We start from the raw sequence: 15,001 nt of genomic DNA, 5'->3' as shown, positions 1-15,001 counted from the left end.
ATTAAAGACGCATACATATAGTCCATAAGAGAAAATAATAGTTGAATTAATAAAAGTGACTCAAAAGTTCAAAAGTTTACATGCACTCGATTCTTAATGCCGTGCTGTTACCTGAATAATCCACAGCTGTGTTTATTAATTAATTAATTTTTTTAAGGGAGTTGTTCAAGAGTCCCTTGTTTGTCCTGAACAGTTAAACTGCCTGCTGTTCTTCAGAAAAATCCTTAAGGTCCCACAAATTCTTTGTTTTTTCAGCATTTTTGTGTATTTGAACCCTTTCCAACAATGACTGTATGATTTTGAGACCCATCTTTTCACACTGAGGACAACTGAGGGACTCATATGCAACTATTACAGAAGGTCCAAACGCTCACTGATGCTCCAGAAGTAAACACAATGCATTAAGAGCCGGGGGGTGAAAACTTTTGGAATTTGAAGATTAGGGGAAAATGTAACTTATTTTGTCTTCTGGGAAACATGTACCTTCTGTAGTTTAAGTCTAAAGTCTGTAGTCTAAAGGGCAATACTAAATGAAAGAAAAAAAAAAAAGATATTTAGCCAAAAGAAGAAAAATGTAAACATCTTCATTCTGTTCAAAAGTTTTCACACCCCAGCTCGTAATGCATTGCATTGTGTTTTCTTCTGAAGCATCAGTGAGTGTTTGAACCTTCTGTAATAGTTGCATATGAGTCTTTCAGTAACTCAAAAATCATACAGTCAGTATTGGAAACGGTATTTGGCATTTGGCAAACAAGGGACTCATGAACAACCATCACAAAACACAGCTGTGGATCATTCAGGTAACAACACAGTATTAAGAATCTTTTGAACGGGTTCATTTTTTTATAAATTCACCTATTATTTTCTCTTGCTGACTATATGTGCATATCTTTTATGTGAAATATCTTCATGTCAGTACAAATTAAAAAATAACATTAATGTACAATTCCTCTTATTTTTGCTAAATAATTAACATTTTGCAGATTCTGCAAGGCGCATGTAAACTTTTGATTTCAACTGTACATAAAATGTATTTTTAGTGCGGTTGTTACTAAATCAGTCAACTGTATAACACGACTAGTCACGTGATGGCAACATGGCGGCATCCCTACGGAGGCAACCCGCTCCATGGAGAATAAAACTACTACAAAAAAATACTAAAAGGCCGATATCTAAAGTCTAAAGCCTCATTAAAATGTACATATTTTTAATAACGTTCTACGTGTTTAATTAGGTTGTAAGTGCACGTTTACAACAGGTGTAGCCTCCAGCATCAGAACGCCACAGAAGCCTCTTTGAACGATTAACAGCATTATTTCTCAACTTCACAATAAACACTGTCCATCACGCTTAGATATATTTAGAATCATAAATCCACGTGACCTCTAATATCTGAAATCGTAGTTTCACTTTAAGAAGCATGTAAACAAAGGCTCTTTTCGGCGTTGGCTTCGGCGGTAGCCGTGTGCCGTACCGGGATTCACGAAGCCTCGAGCGAACATCTGGCTTTATCACTGCGTGCGTCAATTGCGTAAATGTTCCCGTGATCGTGGGCAGATGCGCGCATGCTCATTGTCAGGGGGAGTGAGAGGAGCATGAATGGAGCAAAATGGCGGATCATGTGCAGGTAAGTAAATGATTTTGTTTTGTTATTATTAAATTAATGAAATATGATCCACGGCAGGCTAGCGATAGATTCCGAGGCTTGTTTCAGCGATGCGTACGTGTTTGTTTTGAATGCACGCGTTGCGCGGCGGTAGAGGTTGACTCGCATGCTTTATTGGATGCGATTATCAAGTGTTGACTTGTGGCCTGTCATCATGTTGATTTTAACTCTGTGATCCAGGCTAACACACAACTCTGCAGCATGGGTGAAAGTTGTTTTGAAGCTAAATGTAAAGTGTTTAATTTTAACCAGCAGAGATCGGTAGATCCCGAGAGATCGTTTATATTAAAGTGCATTGTAACTCTATAGCGACAGTGATGTTTTACATTGTAAACAAGGCATCATCCTTCATCCAACCGCTTGCATTGCAATGAATACACTGGCCTTGCGATAGTAACTCGAGCCCAGCAAAGCTTTTTCCAAGAGAAAAGCCTCTCGGTGAGCCGTAAAGCATATTTGCATTCAGTTATCTGTCATTCTGTTATTGCTGGAGGCAAATGTGTCCGGTTTGCTGAGCTCTCTCGCTGTTAGCCTGTAGCTCGCTTGCTAACTCATGAGATTCTCCCGCGCGTCGCCTCGCCAAACCAAAAGCCCGACTAAAAAAGAGTTTTTCCTCAAAATTATAAAAACGAGATGTACATTATAATCTCCTGCGAATTGTAAAAAGGTAATAGCGTTTAAAGCAATCCAAATATATACATTTCTAATAGTTTTAATCATCTATAGTGGTTAAGGACAGTTGAATGATTGGATGTAACGTTAGTGAAGCCAGCGAACCAGAAATGAGCATTTTTCTCTTTATTATATATATATAATATTTACTGTTTTATTTTTTTTGTGAATGTTTGTTAATCGAAATTCGTTTTAATGAATTTAGTTGTAATAATATTTAATAAAACATCCTGATAATGATCTTGATATCACAAGGGTTAGTAAGGCCAACATGGCAACCAAAGTCGCCTCAGGTGTAGTTGACAGATAAACTGCTCAGAATTAAAAGCAATTGTTTTTACTACTCCACTCAATATGGCTTTCCTAAAAACCACCCTAGCTAGTCAGCATTTTTGGACAGCACTGGTGGGTTTAACACCGTGGACCATGTTTTCAGACACAGCCGCTGCTTGTCATCTGTCAGCTTGTTCACAAGCTGCTCATGACAAATGACAAGACAGGTCATACTCGAGGGCAAAGGTTAAGGAGGTCTCGAGGTTAAACACAGTGTTGAATAACTGCTTATTCCCAAGAAATTTAATGAAGTGCGGGACGATGCTTTCGTTAACCTGACTCTCATGTGCGCAGGCAGCAGTAAACATGAGCTTTCCAGTGTTGTTGTCACGCGTCCTGTTACTCTGTAGGTGGTGAAGAAGCCATCCCATTTGCAGTAATAGATTATTAATTACCAGCGGAGCAGCTCTATGTCTTAAAGGCCGTTTGAGTGTTGCCGATCACATCTTAGCATCTTGTTTTAGACCTAAATAATGCTTCAGTATATGTGTGTTTACATAATTATCAAAGAGCATGTTGTGAGGGCAGTGAGTTGATATGACTCAGCAGTATATCTGGCTTGTAACATTCAATTCCTTTCTTGTTTGGCAGCTTTGTTTTTTGTTTATTGTAAATTTGTAGTATAATTCAGAAGCGTTAAAGCGCGCTTAAACATTTGATATGGAATGCTTAAAGCATGTTAATGGTGATTATTAACATGTTATAAATGGGTATAAACAGGTTGATGGTGGTTATAGATGTTTAAGTAGAAACCCATGTGTGGCGTTTTCATCTTGGGTTTTTTAATTTAGAGGTGTCTTATCTTTTCTCTGCAGTTCCTAGCAAGTACAGCTTGCATTTTATCTTGCATTTTTTCTTGCATGTTTAGGGGTCCTCCCTGTTCTTTCAGGGTCTCTTGATTCAGTTATCAGCAGGTTGCATCAAGTATATACGTCAAAATTGTTTAATTATCAAAATTGTTGAAATTCACTGGAAAGCGTGTTTTTAGGGTATTAAACTTTATCTAACGTGGGCTTTAATATTTATGCACAATAAAAATGTACAACTTCATAGGCTACTGAGTTCATTAGTTCAGAATTTTTTAGCATAATAAGCTTGATGTTTTTCATTGAGGCTGTGCATTTGTTGCAGCTGCTGTTTTTCTGCTGATGCTGATTTTGTATAGCTATGCTCCACGAGGGAACAAAGAACTGTTTAGAGTCAGTTGCTTGTTGCTGCATTACACAAGTTAGCGCTTTCATTGCTCCTCTATGTATTAGCAAAGTGTATCGCTGAGTTTTTTCTCCAGTCACCATATAGTCTTTCATGCATGCATGAACCAGATACTCCCTTGGTGACCTAGAACAATAACTTGTGGATGTGCTGTCTGTGCATTAATTTGCTTAATGGAACATTAGTGTCTAGTTTTTCATAAACCTGATGTTTGATGTTGTGATTGTACAAGAAGATACTGAAGCTCTCTGTCTTAGGATAGTAAGACGTAGGGTACTTAACTATGTTTCCATCACCCTGTTCTTATGCGCATTTTTAAGTATGGCATCAGCAACGAATGATGGAACTGGCAAATTTCGAGGAAAAAAATCCTGCAATTGGAAAAAAAAGTTTTTATGCTTGCTTGAGGTGGTTTTTGAGGGTTTGTGCAAATAACGGGAGATGGAAATGAATAATATGAACTGAGTAAATTCCTACATGTGCATCAAAAAAGTCATATGACTTTGCACAATGGGACGGGATAACTTGACTAACCAGTGGAACAATCTCAAATGTTGTTCTGGTCGTTCTGCAGTTGCAGACCAAAATCTATCACCAAAGTTTTTCTCTATGATTACAAACCTGGAACTGTCTTACTCGACTGCATTCCCAAATAGCAGGCATCCGTCTCTGAAAGCAGTTTATCAGAAAGCGGCGATTTTGTTTTCTTTGTCTCGTTGGATGGAAACTGTTCTTTATTCGGTAATGTTTTATGCGATATTCCAGTTTTGTGAGTAAGTTAAATTCGCAACTTTGGATGGAAACCCAGCTAATGATATTTCAAATAGTGTTATTTGTTGAGGAGGTGTGCTATTACAGTTCTAAGCAATTTAGTAGTTTAATGACAGTAAAAATGTCATGTGGTGTAACCAAGTAAAAATTAATACCAGATAATGATAAAGATTCTTTATCATTATTTTCAGAAATGTAAATATTTTAGGTAAAAGTATTCTTATACATATATTGTCAATTATTAATTTATAAATGTTTATGTGGAGTTGCACCACATGACATTTTACAACCTGAACCTGCCTTGTCATAAACAGGTCAAGCTGTTTGATATTTTAGGATACTTATTGGTCTTGAAAGTCATTAGCTGTGTTTCCATCACCCTGTTTTTATGCGCATGTGGTGTAACCAAGTAAAAATTAATAAAGATTCTTAATCATTATTTTCAGAAAATATTTACATTTTTAAATATTTTAGGTAAAAGTATTCTTATACAAATATTGTCAATTATTAATTTATAAATGTTTTTGTGGAGTTGCACCACATGACGTTTTACAACCTGAACTAGCCTTGTCATAAACAGGTCAAACGATTTGATATTTTGGGATACTTATTGGTCAGAAATGAGTGATGGCAACGGCAAATTTTGACACAAAATCCCTTAATTTGCAAAAAGTTTTCACACTCACTTGAGGTGGTTTTGAAGTGTTAATGTGAATAATAGGAGATGGAAATGCATTTGGCGAAAAAAAAAAAAAAATCCTCCATGCACACTGAAAAAAGTAATGCGACTTTGTATTGTGGGACGGGATAACTTGACTAACCAGGAAGTGATGATTTTCTTCTCTTTGACTCGTTGGATGAAAACAGTGCTTTATTCGCTAATCTTTTATGTGATATTCCAATATTGTGGTTAAGTTAAATTTGCAAATTTGGATGGAAACATAGCTAATGATATTTCAAATTGCGTTATTTGTTGAGGAGGTGTGCTATTACAGTTCTAAGCAATTGGAGCAATTTAATGACGCTAATAATGTCATGTGGTGTAACCAAGTAAAAACAATAATAGATGATGATAAAAATTATTTTTTATTATTTTCAGAAAGCATTTACATTTTTAATTATGTAATTTATAAATGTATTTGTTGAGTTGCACCACATGACATCCTGAACTAGCCTTGTCATTAACAGATCAAATAATTTTATATTGTAGTATACTTGACACTTATTGATTCAAAACGACATGACTTCATTAAAGCAATTTTGTCAAATTTATATTTTAAAGAGGTTATTAAAGATTGCCCTACTATGTTTAACTTTAATCACCCTAACATTTTTTAAAACTAGTATTAAAATACATTTTCATGCAGATATTAAAAACATGCTTATGTCAGAATAGAATTCAAAATCATCATTGACCATATCAGTCATCTCACTTGAATACTAACACATTTTTGTAGGACTTAGTTTATAAATGTAGTTTAGATGTGTGAATATTTTAGACATAGGCGTTCTCTCAAATATCCTCAGTGTTTTTTCTTGCTGACACTAAACTCATTTTGGTCTGTTTTTCAGAGCCTAGCCCAGCTAGAGATCCTGTGCAAGCAGCTATATGAGACCACAGACACCACCACACGCTTACAGGCCGAGAAAGCTCTGGTGGAGTTCACCAACAGTCCCGACTGCCTGAGTAAATGCCAGTTGTTGCTGGAAAGCGGAAGTGTAAGAATGAAACTTTTTGTAAACTGGGAAGAACAGTATATCTACATTGATCTGACAGCAGTCTTCTGTCCATTAGTTTGAGTTTAGCAACTGTTTAACCTGACACTGTGTTTGTAAAATCTTTTACAGTCCTCGTACTCGCAGTTGTTGGCTGCAACGTGTCTCTCCAAATTGGTTTCTCGTACAAGCAACCCCCTTCCCCTGGAGCAGCGCATTGACATTCGTAAGTTTATCAGATCAGCAATGAGATTTAGAATGCAAAAACCCAGAAAAGACAAAGTTTCGGAATAAATGTCACATTGGTTCCTCAGGAAATTATGTTCTCAATTATCTGGCGACCCGGCCAAAGCTTGCTGCCTTCGTGACACAAGCCCTGATCCAGCTCTATGCCAGAATCACCAAGCTTGGCTGGTTCGACTGCCAAAAGGAAGATTACGTCTTCAGGAATGTCATTGTCGATGTGACAAGATTCCTGCAGGTATGATGCATTTTATAGTATTATTAAAAAATGTAATATTCTTGAACTTTAGAGTTATAATACTTGAAAATTTTCTTAGTTTTTTTTGTCTTCTCATCTTTAAGGCAAATAGGGATGCACAAATGTTTTTGATGTTCATCCCAATTAAAAAAAGAATTGGTACCACTTAGCATGCACACATTAACACTTTACGTAAGAATGGTTTTATAAACCATTTACACAAATTTATTGCTTATGTTTCATGAATGCGAGCAAATGTCTTCACAAAGTTCAAGGTGATTTTCATAATCACGTCAAAAAATATCAAACAAGATATTGTCTGTATATCTCAAACAAGACTTTTTTGAACACCATTGACAACTGCAGTTTCCATGTGAAAAATCCCAGTGAACTTGGATCATTCTACTTGGATGTTTTATTACCTCATTAAAAACTGTTGAAGTTGAAGTTTCTTTTTAAATAGATTATTTTGTAACAAATTAGGAAACACTATTCACTATTAACTAATTGCTTATTAGCATGCATGTTACTATCATATTGCCTGTTTATTAGTACTTAGAAAGTATTTCTTCTGCATGACCATATTTTAAATCCCTTTATCCTACCCCCATACCAACTACCGTACTATTTATAAGTAACAGATTATTGCGACAAAGTCATAGTTAATAATCAATATGTTTTCTCTAATCTAAAATGTTTTCTTTAAAAGGAAAAAGAAAACGTATTCATATAAGATCATCCACATTCATTTGGATTTTTAATAAGGAAACTGCGGTTGATTATGGTGTTCAAAATACAAGTCTTGTTAGAGATATATTGACAATGCAGCCTTTGATATTTTTGATGTGATTATCCAAATCACCTTGAACTTTGTGAAGACATTGGCACTCATTCATCAGGAAACATGAGTAATAAATTTGTGTCAATGGTTTATAAAACCATTCTTATGTAATGTGTTGCATTAAAGGACTTCACTTCCAGAACAAGGGGAAAAAATTCAGGAATGTTCTCCATATAGTGGACTTTAATGGTGCCTGCGTAACGTCCAAAATGCAGTTTAAATGCAGCTTCACAGGGCTCTGAGCGATCCCAGCCAAAGAAGAAGGGTCTTACCTAATGAAATGATCTGTTAATTTAAAAAAAAAAAAACAACAATTTATATACTTTTTAACCTCAAATGCTCATCTTGTCTAGCTCTGATTTTGAAGTTGGAAGAGAAAATGACATGGGAGTTTTTTGACATACTCTAACTGTATTGACCTGGAATGCACAGAGTTCATGCAGATCTAGACAAGATGAGCATTTGAGGTTATAAAGTATATAAATTGAAACTTTTTTTTTTTAGAAAATAACTGATCGTTTTGCTAGATAAGACCCTTTTTCCTCGGCTGGGATTGTTTAGAGCCATTTGAAGCTGCATTTAAACTGCGTTTCAGAAGTTCAAACTCACATGCACCATAGAAGTTCACTATATGGAGAAAAATTCTGAAATGTTTTCCTCAAAAAACATAATTTCTTTACAACTGAAGAAAGAAGGACATGAACATCTTGGATGGCAAGGGGGTGAGTAAATTATTTGAATTTTTGTTCTGGAAGTGAACTTCTTTAAATGCAAGGTAAATCCACCCATTTCCATAGAAATGATTTACACACATTCAGTACTCAAAATCTATTGTTTTGTGATGGGGACATTTGAGCGTAACTGCACAACAACTAGATAATTATTATATAATTATAAATAAGTCTTTAGAACCGTTTGTGTTGGAAAACACCTGACGTTTGTTTTCTCAGTCTATGATATGATTCAAATGCCAGTGCAAATCACATCTCTGTTTCGGTTTTGGTGTTTCATTTTTAGTCAAAAAATTTGATTACGGTACGTCACTAAAGCTGAGTTGTGTCATGTGAAGTGTTTGCCAGCCACACTTTCATACTCAGCATGATGCATAAATGATGACATTGCATGTTTAAAGGCAAAAGCTAAAACTGGTTGACGTAAAATGCGAGTAATGTTCTAGAAGTTATAATGTTTGCATTTTTAATATGCCGGTTTTTTTTTTTTCTTTCAGGATAGTGTTGAACACTGCATTATAGGAGTCACAATTCTTTCCCAGTTAACCAATGAGATTAACCAAGTAAGTTTTTCCGCTCACTGTTTATATATTTATTTAGTCTTTCCTCTGTTTATTTGGGATTGATAACTGAAAGTTGCATAAAAGATAGATTACTGATTCCTTGAATGTTTCCAATTCTCCAGGCAGACTCAACACATCCACTAACGAAACATAGGAAAATTGCGTCATCATTTCGAGATTCCTCTTTGTTTGACATCTTCACCCTTTCCTGCAACCTCCTCAAGCAGGTAAGGGTAATGTTTCAGAGTCTGTGCAAAAGAACTGTGTGTATATTTTCTTCACCACAACCGCTAAACCAGCCTGCTTTAGATTTATGTCAAGGTCTCAGTGATTTGTTCTGTATGTCTGCAGGCATCTGGGAAGAACTTGAATCTAAATGATGAGAGCCAGCATGGGCTACTCATGCAGCTACTCAAACTGGCCCACAATTGCCTCAACTTCGATTTCATCGGCACATCCACCGATGAATCCTCAGATGATCTGTGCACCGTCCAGATCCCCACCAGCTGGAGATCAGGTGATCTGGCCTTTTCTGGCAAATAATGGATGAATGGTGCATCTGTGTTCCAGTGGTTGTTTAAAGAGGCTGCATTCAGCAGTATTTTAATTTTTAGGGTTAGTTCACCCAAAAAAGAAAATTCTGTTGTTAATTATTCGCCCTCAGGTCGTTCCAAACGCATAAGACCTTTGTTCATCTTCAGAACACAAATGAGGATGTTTTTGGTGAAATCTGAGAGCTTTCTGGCCCAGACAACCTTAAAATTAAGGTTGCAACACCAATGTCACATGGACTGTTTTAAGGATTTCCTTACTTTCTGGGCTTTGAACTTTGTACTTGCATTGATGTCTATGCAGGATCACAAAGCTTTCGGATTTCATCAAAAACATCTTCATTTGTTTTCTGAAGATGAACGAAGGTTTTACAGGTTTGGAGCAACATTAGGGTGAATAATTAATGACAAAAAATGTCCCTTTATATTATATTATTAACCTTCTTTAGAATTGCTTATATAGTCAAGATTTCTTGCCACAAAAGGTGTTTTTTTTTTTTTTTTCTGTTTTGCTATTGTGACATGAGACTTAATTTCATGATTGCCTCACCTTTTTAGTAACATTTAAAGGTTTGAGGTCTAACATATGGCTGTTTTTTTTATTTTTTATTTATTTATTTTTTTTATATAAAACAGTAGTAGGTGCTTTTACTCGACAAGGACACATTAAATTGATCAAAAGTGACATTAAAGACATTTATAATGTTTTTCCATTTCAAAGTATTGTTTTGTACTTTCTTTATATCAAATAAAAAAATAAATTATCATGGTTTCCACAAAAATATTAAGCAGCACAACATTGATAACAATAAGAAATGTTTAAGTAGCAAATATTAAAATGATTTCTGAAGAATCATGTGACACTAAACACTGGAATAATGGCTGCTAATAATTCAGCTTAATTAAAATAGAAAAGAGTTTAATTCTAATAATGTTTCACAATATTAGTGGTTTTACTATATTTTTAATTAAATAAATGCCGCTTTGAGCATAAGAGACTTTCAAAAAGTCCTTTTGAGCTGTAATGGAGTATTTGTGTTGAATTTATGCCTAATTTTGTAATTTCTTCTTTTCTTGTCTGCAGCCTTTTTGGATTCCTCAACCTTGCAGCTGTTTTTTGATTTGTATCATTCCATCCCTCCCTCGCTCTCTCCCTTGGTGAGTGACAGATAAACAGCATGACATGCGTGTGAAGATAAGCAAGCCTTCGCCCTGTAGATAATGTTAAGACTCTTCCAATAAAAATGTGAATTGTTTAATATTAAATGTGTTGTTTGTCTTTCAGGTTTTGTCGTGTCTAGTCCAAATAGCATCTGTTCGGAGGTCTCTCTTTAACAATGCAGAGAGAGCGAAGTTCCTCTCCCATTTAGTAGATGGTGTGAAGAGAATATTGGAGAATCCTCAAGTATGCTCTTCATCCTAATATTAGTCATTATTTATAATAATACAAATTGTCGTTTTAATATTTGGATAAAATTTATTTAAAAACCAGTTGAATAATGCTGTATATTACATGTGTAGCCTGAACATAGCTGCTTTAAAATGTTAAATCTATTTGCAGCTGTTATGTGGTTGATATAGTAACATGGAAATACTAATGTTGATTTATTTTTTCCTTTACATGATCTGCAGAGTTTGTCGGACCCAAACAACTACCATGAGTTCTGCCGACTGCTGGCTCGACTCAAGAGTAACTATCAACTGGGAGAACTGGTTAAAGTAGAAAACTACCCTGAGGTCATAAGACTGATCGCCAACTTCACCGTAACTAGTCTGCAGGTGAGTGAACAACTTGGAATGCTAAACGTGAAGCTAATATGTGACCCTGGACCACAAAACCAGTTATATGTGTCAGTTTTTAGAAATTGAGATTTACGCATCTGAAAGCTGAATAAATAAGCTTTCTATTGATGTATGGTTTGTTAGGATAGGACAATATTTGGAGATACAACTGTTTGACAATCTCAAATCTGAGGGTGCAAAAATAATCTAAATACTACGAAATATGCCTTTAAAGTTGTCCAAATGAAGTTTTTAGCAATGCATATTACTAATCAGATATTTATGGTAGGACGTTTACAAAAAATCTTCATGGAACATATTTACTTAATATCCTAATGATTTTTGGCAAAAAAGCAAAATTGATCATGTATTTTTGGCTATTGCTACAAATATATCCACGCTACTTAAGACTGGTTTTGTTGTCCAGGGTCACACATGTGATTTCTTCAGAAGTTGAACCAACTTGACTTTAATTATTTGGTGAAATGAATTGAAAGTGAGCCACCAAAACCGTTTCAAAGACTGATAACTTTGGTGTGTCCCAGCACTGGGAGTTTGCCCCCAACAGCGTTCACTATCTGCTGAGCCTGTGGCAGCGACTAGCGGCATCTGTCCCTTATGTGAAGGCTACGGAGCCCCACATGCTGGAGACCTACACCCCTGAGGTGACCAAGGCCTACATCACGTCCCGGCTCGAGTCCGTGCACATCATTCTGAGGTAGAGTGAGCACGACTTGAAGTTACAATTAGATCCGATAAGCAAGAATGTTATAATTGTGTGAATATACAATATCCATTCTATGCAGGGATGGTCTTGAAGACCCCTTGGACGATGCTGGCTTGGTGCAACAGCAGCTGGACCAGCTGTCTACTATCGGACGGTGTGAGTATGAGAAAACTTGCGCCCTGCTGGTCCAGCTTTTCGATCAGTCGGCCCAGTCGTACCAGGAGCTGCTGCAGTCCACCAACTCCAGCACAATGGACATAGCAGTGCAGGAGGGTGAGCTTGAAACAAAACTGAATATGCAAATCAATTAGGGCTGTCACAAACCATTATTTTTTTGTAATCGAGTAATCCCTCAATTATTATGATTAATAGAGTATCAGATAATTATAATTAATTTTTTTGTGATTTATAAAAATAGACCTAAAGCGGACAACATCCTTTAATATTACTTAAAATACATAAATGATAGCAATAAGGCAATAATAATTAGTTCAAATAAAGTATTAAAAGCAAGTAATCATATGGTTTTACTGAACAAAACTGTTAAAATACATGTATTATAAACAATAGAGCTAATGTACATTACGTATGATGATTGTTTTTACATTTTGCAGCATGATCTAATCCTTGTTTAATATTGACTAAACATCAATTTATTCAAGTGTCCACTTAATCTTTAATATTTGGCCATTTCTTTATGATAGAAATGCTACAGCCACTGTAATTTCTTGAATATGTGGACAAAACTTGTAAACTCAGAGTTTAAATTTTTATTTTGAAATTGCGATGAACGGTTATCATACTGAGAAAGATATTAATATATTCTCCTGTGTTTGAGTAGGTTTGTAAATAATTCACCTTACAAATCTAATGAAATGACGCATGTTGCGTTCTCAGATGAATGTTTTAATAAACCCAAACTCACAGCAATATGGAAAGATGGAGTTTGAGATGCTCCACACTTGTGAATGATAACAGTTTGTGTGGAGCAGCATTTATTGTGAACAGAGCAGTTCTGAGATGTACGTACCTAACCTGCTCGCATGTAAATAATTAAGGTGCCTTTATTAAGCCTGCATAGCATATATTTAATTGGATCGTAGCATTTGTGATGTCATAGCATGCTTTATTATGATTTGAAATGGGTTTAACATATGCAGCTTTGAAAAAGCTTTTTCACGGTTTCTTGTCCGCCACTTCTGGTATTTTCCCAGTTACTCAGCAAGGGCAAAATGCAATTGATAATTTTTTTTTTTTTTTTTTTTTTTTTTTTTTTTAAATCGAGTACTCAAATTGATTTAAGGAATCATGACAGCCCTAAAATCAATATACTGTATCAGAACTTAAGTCGGATATACAAGCCTAAGTTTTGATACAATGCTTACATTACATGTGTGTTGTCAAGGTCGCTTGACGTGGTTAGTGTACATCATTGGCGCAGTCATTGGAGGAAGAGTATCCTTCGCCAGCACAGATGAGCAGGATGCCATGGATGGGGAGCTTGTCTGTCGGTAAGTAATCGCCCCTTAATGTTATATTAAATGTGTAGGGATGTTAAATAATGTCTATTCTGACCAGTGTTTAAAAAAAATAATAAATCAGATGGATTAAATGAATATGTAAAGTCATTATTTGACAGTAGGTGATACTTACAAAAAAGCACTGCACAGCTTTCCATTTTTGACACCCTCAAGTCAAACAGCATTTACATATTTTCAAAAAGCCGTTCAGATTTCACTATGATGATTCAAATTTTTCCTCTGCTGTTGGCTGTGGTTTCACAAAATAATCTGTACATGAGTGCCACCAAGTTGCGGTTTTATGTAACAGCAGAGGCTCTGGATATGTGACCAAAAACACAGTCTTATCGGTTGGCCATTTTTTTGTTTTCAGTGCAATAACATTGTGAAAGGGGGAAAAAACAGAACACTTGTCTGTTAAAAAAGGCTATTTTTTTTTGTTCTTAGTGTGAAAAGATGGTGAAGAAAAAAATAGAACGCTCGTCTGTTAAAAAATGCCCATTTTTTTGTTCTTAGTGAGAAAGATTGTGAAAAAGATTGGAACATGTCTGTTAAAAACAAAAGAAATCGCATTGGTCTGAACAGTTCCATTAAAATTAAGTAATTCAAATTAAATTGTTTAATACATTGAATTTTCACACAAATCATTTGTCAACAAATGTAATGTAACGTAACAACCTAATTTTTAAAAACAAATAATTTAATGACACTGTTAAATATGATCTTCTTTGAACGTTTTTCTATTTCTAATTGTGATTCTTAGGGTGTGTTCACACTTGTAGTTTGGTTCGTTTGGTTCATTTGGTCGGGACCAAAAAGGAAAATGATACATTTGGTCCTGGTCTTGTTAGCGTTCACACTAGCGTTTTTGACAGTGAATCTAAAGATACCGAACCTAAGGAATACATTCACAACCTGATTGGTTGGGTTGAGTGACGTATATTTTATGTTTACCAGATACTCCAAACAGAAGGAAAAGTTGTGTGAAATCATGTTGCGTAGCATCGCATTTTGTCAGTACTTCCTGATTTTTGGTTCGTTTAGAAGTATTTGGTCTGTGTTGCATTCATATTTCACTCATACCACACCAGAGTATATTTGGAAGCGGTTTGAGAGCCAACTTTTTAGAGGTCTCGGTCCGCTTGTTTGCTGCGCACCAGGATTCGGATGGCAGTGTTCACACTTACTCAAATGAGTTCATTTTAATCTAACCAAACATGACCAGTGTGAACACACTTTCTTTTTTTCATTTATAATATTTTTAAAAGAAAGTGTTGTTTTATTTTATTTTTTTTTATTTTTATTTTTTCCCCCCCCTGTCATTAATTACTCACAGTCATGTCATTCCAAACCCGTAAGACAAATGAACACAAATTAAGATATTGTTGATTAAATCCAAGAGCTTTCTGACCCTGCATAGACAGCAATGCAACAC

The 15,001-nt window shown here is 35.5% G+C and overlaps 1 protein-coding gene across 2 annotated transcripts in view; it reads left to right on the top strand.

Annotated features, from left to right (window-relative positions):
- Positions 1 to 1,404: 1,404 nt before the first annotated feature.
- xpo7 (exportin 7) overlaps positions 1,405 to 15,001 on the top strand; it is a 50,761-nt gene continuing 37,164 nt past the window's right edge. The window contains exons 1-13 of one of the 2 annotated variants that reach the window (XM_051120270.1): positions 1,405 to 1,627; positions 6,227 to 6,373; positions 6,503 to 6,596; positions 6,685 to 6,851; positions 8,921 to 8,986; positions 9,109 to 9,213; positions 9,338 to 9,503; positions 10,622 to 10,695; positions 10,823 to 10,942; positions 11,170 to 11,316; positions 11,865 to 12,037; positions 12,126 to 12,319; positions 13,452 to 13,557. In XM_051120270.1, the coding sequence (XP_050976227.1) occupies positions 1,610 to 1,627; positions 6,227 to 6,373; positions 6,503 to 6,596; positions 6,685 to 6,851; positions 8,921 to 8,986; positions 9,109 to 9,213; positions 9,338 to 9,503; positions 10,622 to 10,695; positions 10,823 to 10,942; positions 11,170 to 11,316; positions 11,865 to 12,037; positions 12,126 to 12,319; positions 13,452 to 13,557 (1,577 nt within the window). In that variant the 5' untranslated portion in view covers positions 1,405 to 1,609. The remainder of the gene's footprint in view (positions 1,628 to 6,226; positions 6,374 to 6,502; positions 6,597 to 6,684; positions 6,852 to 8,920; positions 8,987 to 9,108; positions 9,214 to 9,337; positions 9,504 to 10,621; positions 10,696 to 10,822; positions 10,943 to 11,169; positions 11,317 to 11,864; positions 12,038 to 12,125; positions 12,320 to 13,451; positions 13,558 to 15,001) is intronic. The other variant, XM_051120269.1, reaches the window with a different exon arrangement.

The sequence above is a fragment of the Labeo rohita genome, chromosome 10 (assembly GCF_022985175.1).
Source record: "Labeo rohita strain BAU-BD-2019 chromosome 10, IGBB_LRoh.1.0, whole genome shotgun sequence".
Taxonomy (NCBI): domain Eukaryota; kingdom Metazoa; phylum Chordata; class Actinopteri; order Cypriniformes; family Cyprinidae; genus Labeo; species Labeo rohita.
The sequence above is the reverse complement of the archived record's forward strand: the minus strand, read 5'-3'. Positions and strand labels throughout refer to the sequence as shown.